This window comes from Hippopotamus amphibius, chromosome 15 (assembly GCF_030028045.1).
Source record: "Hippopotamus amphibius kiboko isolate mHipAmp2 chromosome 15, mHipAmp2.hap2, whole genome shotgun sequence".
Lineage (NCBI taxonomy): Eukaryota > Metazoa > Chordata > Mammalia > Artiodactyla > Hippopotamidae > Hippopotamus > Hippopotamus amphibius.
The window spans coordinates 35,194,127-35,200,321 of NC_080200.1; the positions used below are offsets into that span (position 1 = coordinate 35,194,127).

General features: G+C 47.1%; 1 protein-coding gene across 1 annotated transcript; it reads right to left on the reverse strand.

Moving 5' to 3' along the window:
* Window positions 1-4,507: 4,507 nt before the first annotated feature.
* Window positions 4,508-5,847, reverse strand: LOC130836419 (anaphase-promoting complex subunit 5-like). The gene is made up of 2 exons (XM_057708453.1): window positions 4,686-5,847; window positions 4,508-4,530 (listed from the first exon to the last, which is right to left on the reverse strand). Exons 1-2 carry the CDS (start codon window positions 5,827-5,829, stop codon window positions 4,508-4,510), a joined length of 1,167 nt encoding a protein of 388 aa, XP_057564436.1. The 5' UTR covers window positions 5,830-5,847.
* Between the last annotated feature and the right edge of the window lie 348 nt (window positions 5,848-6,195).

Here is a 6,195-nt window from a genome sequence, read left to right on the forward strand (position 1 = left end):
CCCTGTCACTGGGTTCATCAGTACCATGTTTTTAAATTCCATATATATGAATTAGCACATGGTATTTGTTTTTCTCTTTCTGGCCGCCCATTTTTAAAAATATAAAAATCATTCTTAGCTTGCAGGTTCTACCAGCACAGGCTGGGGTCAGAATTTGGCCCATGGATTGTAGGATGTCACGGCCTGTTCTATAGAGGTACAGTGAAACCGACTTTTCTTAGGGCCCAGTATTCTGAAACAAAATGATTGCATAAAAGATGTGCAGAACCTATGCTCTACAAAGTCCCAAAACAATCTCTTTAGTTTCACTTGGAGGCCAGCAAATAAGATTCCACCTTCTCTGACTGTTAGGGGAAACACTGACTGAAACCTCCCACATTGGCCAGACAAGATAGGAGCCACTTGCAACAGGAGGTCCTGGTAAGGAACATGGAACTAACAAGGGACCAACAACTGGTAGAATTTGGGAAAGATCAAAAGGAGACAGGAGACGCCAGTCCATATGTCCTCCCAGAATATTCCTTGCTGGAATCCATCTTGACTGAGCAATGTGCGCGCCACCAGGGAGGACCTTGAATCAGAATGATTGGCCAGAGACAACCAGGAATCTAATCCCATCAACATAAAACCTGAGACTGCGAACCACCACGTGGCAGAGCATCCTCCTAGGTTCCCTTACCCTCCTGCTCTCACCCAGGCACCCCTTCCCAATAAAGTCTCTTGCTTTGTCAGCACGTGAATCTCCTCGGACAATTCATTTCCAAGTGTTAGATCAGAGCCCACTCTTGGGCCCTGGAAAGGGTCCCCCTTCTGGCAACATGACTGCTAATGAATGGCCCAGGGGAGTCAAACAGCTGTTTTGTGCTCTGTGCACCCAAAGAGGGCTGGGGCTGTGACCTGTCCTTGCTGCTCACCGTCAGTGCCTGCGGATGACTCCAGCAATTTTAACTCTCCTGACATCTTATTTTGGCAAAGAACAGAATGCTTTTTCAAAACTATTTTGAAGAATAATTTTTGCCCAGGATGGGAAATCTGGGCTCTTTCACACCAGAGGTGAAAGTTCAAAGAAGGGACCTGCCTGGGCACGTGTAGTTGGCTCCTGCCTTGTTGTCCCAGTGCAAGTCCTGTGCTAGGCACAGATCACACAGAGGTCCAGTGCATTCCCCTCCTATTCTTTGGCTGCAGTCTGGAAACCAGCAGAGCAAGAAGTGCAAGCTCTCCTCTCCCAACTGTCCTGGAGCCCAGGGCTGCTCCAGCAGGCAAACAGCTAGAGGTGAGCAGAGAAAGGGGGCGGGACCAGATGGCACAAAACCATACATCTTCTAAACAAGAGGGGTTCTTGGGCACACAAGTAAAAGCAGGAACTTCTGCACTGACAGGAAACCACACATTTTGGGGTGACAAGTGTGCTGAGAGCAGAAAAGGAAGTGAGAACAGGCAGGAATCTCTGGTGTCCCAATGTAACCTTTTGCTCATTATGCCCTCATAACAATAAAAGTAGCCTTGCAGATAAGAAGTTCCCATCATGCACCGAGGCTGGGACACTTCCCAGCAATGCTAAATAAGGACAAATCTCCCTCCTCCCCTCGGGAAGGTGGAGCTGCAGTGAAAATCAGGAAATGCGACCCCAAGCCCCTCCCTCCCTAATGATTATTTCGCCACTTCCTTTCCTGCCCCTTGTAAGCAGCCTGCCCCAGCCGCTCAGCCAGTTGCTCACCCAGCTGGGCCCAATGACTCCCGAGAGTGAACTACCACTCAGTAAATCCTTGCTGTGCTTTCTCCGTCTCCATGTCCTGTCTGTGATTTAATCCTGCTATAAGATGAGACCCTCCTCTCCGGTGACGTGGTGGCTGCGGCTCCACTGGGGTCTGCCTGCAGGTCAGTGCATCCAGAAGGAGCCCTTTGGCTGCAGCCTCTCCACTCAGTGCTCTGGGGCCCTAGTTGGGCGATCCTGAGCTCCTGGTCCCCCCGAAACTCTCCCCTCAAGACTCCCCTACTGGGCAGGTCAGATTCCAGCCCTGGGGCCACTGATCTTCTGAGCGAGTCCCGTTCCCACTCACCAAGTGCCTACCCCACCTCCAGCTGACCCTGTGGGACCTCAGCACCTGAAAGATGGGTCAGAAGAGGGAGAGGTATCCTGGGCGCTGTGCTGGCAGCTCCTGGTGCCCCAGAGGTGCCTCTTCAGGGACTGGGGCCCAGCCAGGAGCGATTGGGCCCGGGCCTCAGGAGTGCAGTGCTCTCCTCCCACCTCCTGCAGGGTGAATCCAAGTCCCCCTGAAACAGAGTTGCCTCACTGAGTTTATGGCTAATCTCTCCATCCAAAACTTTCTTCCCTTCTTCCTCACCTGTGACCTCAATCCTGTGCTAAGTGAACACTCGTGAACCAGAGTCAGGGGGCTAGACTGCTGTTGGTAACATCATCAGTGTAGCAGTTGCTGTTGTAGACGTCATCCTTCACTCCAAACCCAGGTTGTTTCCCCAGGGCAGCATGAGCTCACAGATCCCTGAGCTGTGGACCACCTGTCCTGAGAATCATGAACCAGAGGCAGACTGACTCCCAAAGCTATGATGAAGAAATGTCACATATAGTATGGGATTCACAGATACAAACTACTGTACATAAAAAGGTAACTAACCAGGATTGACTGACTAGCACAGGGAACTATATTCAATAATTTGTAATAACCTGTAATGGAAAAGAATCTGAAAATACACACACACACACACACACACACACACATAAAACTGAATCACTTTGTTATACACCTGAAACTAAGACAATATTGTAAATCAACTATACTTCAATTTATTAAAAAAGAAACAGCACAGAAATGTCACAAATGATGATTAATCCCAGCCTTTTTGTTCTTCCCCTTTAAAAATGCCTGCAACTCAAAAGCCAAATTGGAGTGGATCTGAGGCTTCTCTCCCAGTCCCCTGCTTGGAGTTCTGTAAATAAACCCTTACTTTGGCTCAAACACCTGCTGTCAGAGTTGGACTTTATGCACCTCAGCCACATGAGCCATTGCTCCATAACAACAGGACGCCAGGCCAACAGCTTCAGGGCCTAGAGTGTCAGCGATGGAGATAGTCTCTGAAGGGTGCAGGTCCAGGCACCTCCCACCTCACAGCTGTGGCCCGAGGATCTCCACAATGCTTGAGTTGCTGTCCCCACCCCCAGGAGAAATGCTGTGGACTTCGGGGGGTCTGGGAGGAGTGGAAAACTGTTGAGACCATTCTTGCTGGGCCCAGAGCAGCTCCCTGCACCCTGCCCTTAGAGCAGCCTCTGTGCGCTAAATGAAAGTGGTCTTTAGTGTCTGTAACTCATGCTTTAGTCATTGATTATGTTCTAAACAGTTATAAAGAAACTCTTTAATTGTGTTGTCAACATAAATAATCAGTAAACCAATCCATACTAGGAATATAAAAGAATTTTCTTTGAGCCAAACTGAGGACTATAGCTCAGGAGACACAGATTCTAGACGGACTCAAATTGTGTTTGGCAAGACTACAAATAGGAGAGGTTTATAAAGGCAAAACCCTCAAAATTACATAAATTGTGAAGAATAAGTGGAGCTGCAAGAAGTCAGGGTGCCTATGAAGCAAGGATTGGTTGGGGTTTAAAATGGTTGCTTAGTTACAAGGGGGGACCTGAAGACCATAAGTTTGCAGGTGGCAGTGGCCAGCAGATACTGTTTTGAGAATGGCTGGTGGTGTCCTTGAGTCTGATACTGTAACAGGTCAGAACAAATCTGAACAAATCTTAATATTTAACCTCCAAATTAATGTATTATGTGCTACTGAGATGAGGGTGACAGAAGAGATTAAAATGCCTTCTTTTATCCTCAGTGTGAGAGTTGATGAAAGTGAAAAACCAAGCCTTCCCTTATGAAAAGAAAGAAAATTGATTTCTATTTTTAATAAGCAATGTTTATCTGGGCTTCTGAATTTTCTAAACATAGAGAAGCATTTAAGCTAAGAGGGCAAAGTTGGGAAAGTGTGGGGTTGGGACCCAGGCTCAAAGATCCTGCTGAGTGTTATGGAGACCACAATGGGTGGTTCCCTGCTGGTTGTCTCTGCTCACCTGTTTGCATCTCCAGACCTGCACTCACACTCCTGTTTGTGCTGCTCCCCTCCAGGAACTAGTGTTAGACTCTACATGGACACTTGACCATGCTGATCGCTGGGTTAGATCATTAAATCAACATCTTCACGTTCTTACCTTCAGCTCCCAAAAAGTGCACGTGTTGCTGCTTCTAGAAGTGTCATAGGGAAGAAGAAATCTGACTCCATGCTAGATACGTTTCTTGCATGTTAACCTTTGTATTCTATTGCTTTTGCTTCAAGTTAAGAATATTTTTGTTGTACAGCAGAAACTAACACAACATTGTAAAGAAATTATACTCCAATAAAGATATGTTTTTTTATGTATTTATTTGTTTACTTTTTAAATTATTTATTTATTTATTGGCTGCATTGGGTCTTCGTTGCTACGTGCAGGCTTTCTCTAGCTGCGGCCAGCAGGGGATACTCTTGGTTACCAAACGCGGGTTTCTCATTGCAGTGGCTTCTCTTGTTGTGGAGCACAGGCTCCAGGTACACAGACTTCAGTAGCTGTGGCACTTGGGCTCAGCAGTTGTGGCTCATGGGCTTAGCTGCTCCTCGGAAGGTGGGATCTTCCCAGATCAGAGATCGAACCCGTGTCCCCGGTAACCCAAAATGTACAGCTTTCTTCATGGAATGTTCCAGCAGAACGTAGCTATCAGACCTCTTCTGTCCCAGCACATAAAGCCAGCTCAAGCAATGCTGCAGACACAAGTGATCATTGGACTCCTGGGCAATCCTAATAGCCTCTTGCAGGGCAAGCTCTGCCTGTTGATAGTGACCAAAGCGGCAGTGCAGGGCGGCCAGGTTCAGAGCACCGTATCTCAAGCTCCGGCCATAGCCTTCTTCCCCGTTACTTTTGCTTTCGGCTCCAGTAAGAATCAGGTGGTCAAAATAATGAAGGAGGCTGTGTGTTGAACTGAAAACATCTTGGACCCGGAGGTTGTTTAAGTAGCTGAGGTAGTGCGCTTCAGCAAAATCAGGATTAAATTTCAACAAGTTGTTTGACTCTTTCTGCAAAGAAGCTGGAGTGAGGGCTTTAGTCTCATCATTCTTTAACAAAGAAGCCTGTTGAGAAAGAAAAAATTCTGCTTGTTTTTGGGACAGAGGCCCACTGCAAGATACCTCCTCTTCTCTTATAAATACATCAAGCTCTTCTTTTTCCATTTTCCTTTCACCCTCCTCTCTGCTGGCCAGTTCCATATCAGCATCCTCCACCATCTTTTTCTCACCGTTCTGGAAGTACTGCTGAAGGGCAGTGTACAATTTAAACACTTGACTGAACGAAAGCTTACTGTAGGCCAAGATCACGTGACACAGAAATAAACCTACTACACTCGTTTTGTGAACCTCTGGTTCAGTTCCAGAAAAAGAATCTGAAAGGTCATCAAAAAATTGTTCCATATCCTTCAATTCACCTTCAGCCATCAGTTTGATTCTTATCTGTACTGAGTTTGCCAGCTGAGGACAAGAATCTTCAATTAACTTGTAAAGTTTGGGCAGTGTAATATCTGGGCCCCGCAACAGCAGCAGGAGCAGCTGGTTGAGCCTCTGCCGCTCCATGAGGCTAACGGCGCCCTCGCCAGTGCGGCCCATCTCGTTCAGCAGCACCAGCACCGCGATTTTATAGGGCGTCACCCAGTCCTTGATACCGAACATGTTGGCGTGCACCACCCCATTGGTCATCATGGGGTTGAAGTAAAGGCTCTCGTGGACGCTGGCCATGGTGCCCCCGGAATAAGTCCAGGACTAAAGAAATGTTTTTTAAAAAATGTTGCATATAGCCTGAAATAGACAGGATAGACTATTATCAAGGCTCTGACCTTTAAGAGTATAACACCTTTGCAGTCATATAGAGATAAAAAGTTGCAGAAAAGAGAATAACATTTATTTTGTTGGACCTTTACTGCATCAAGAAGTTTGCAACAATCAACCTCACCCCTCCCTCACCTGGCCTTTAAAGATGCTTTGCTGAAACCCTTCAGGGAGTTCAGGGTTTGGGGGAGTGAACCCCTCTACCCCCATTCTCCTTGCTTGGTCCTGCAATAAACCTTCCCCTGCCCCAAACTCTGACTTTTCCGCTTATTTGGC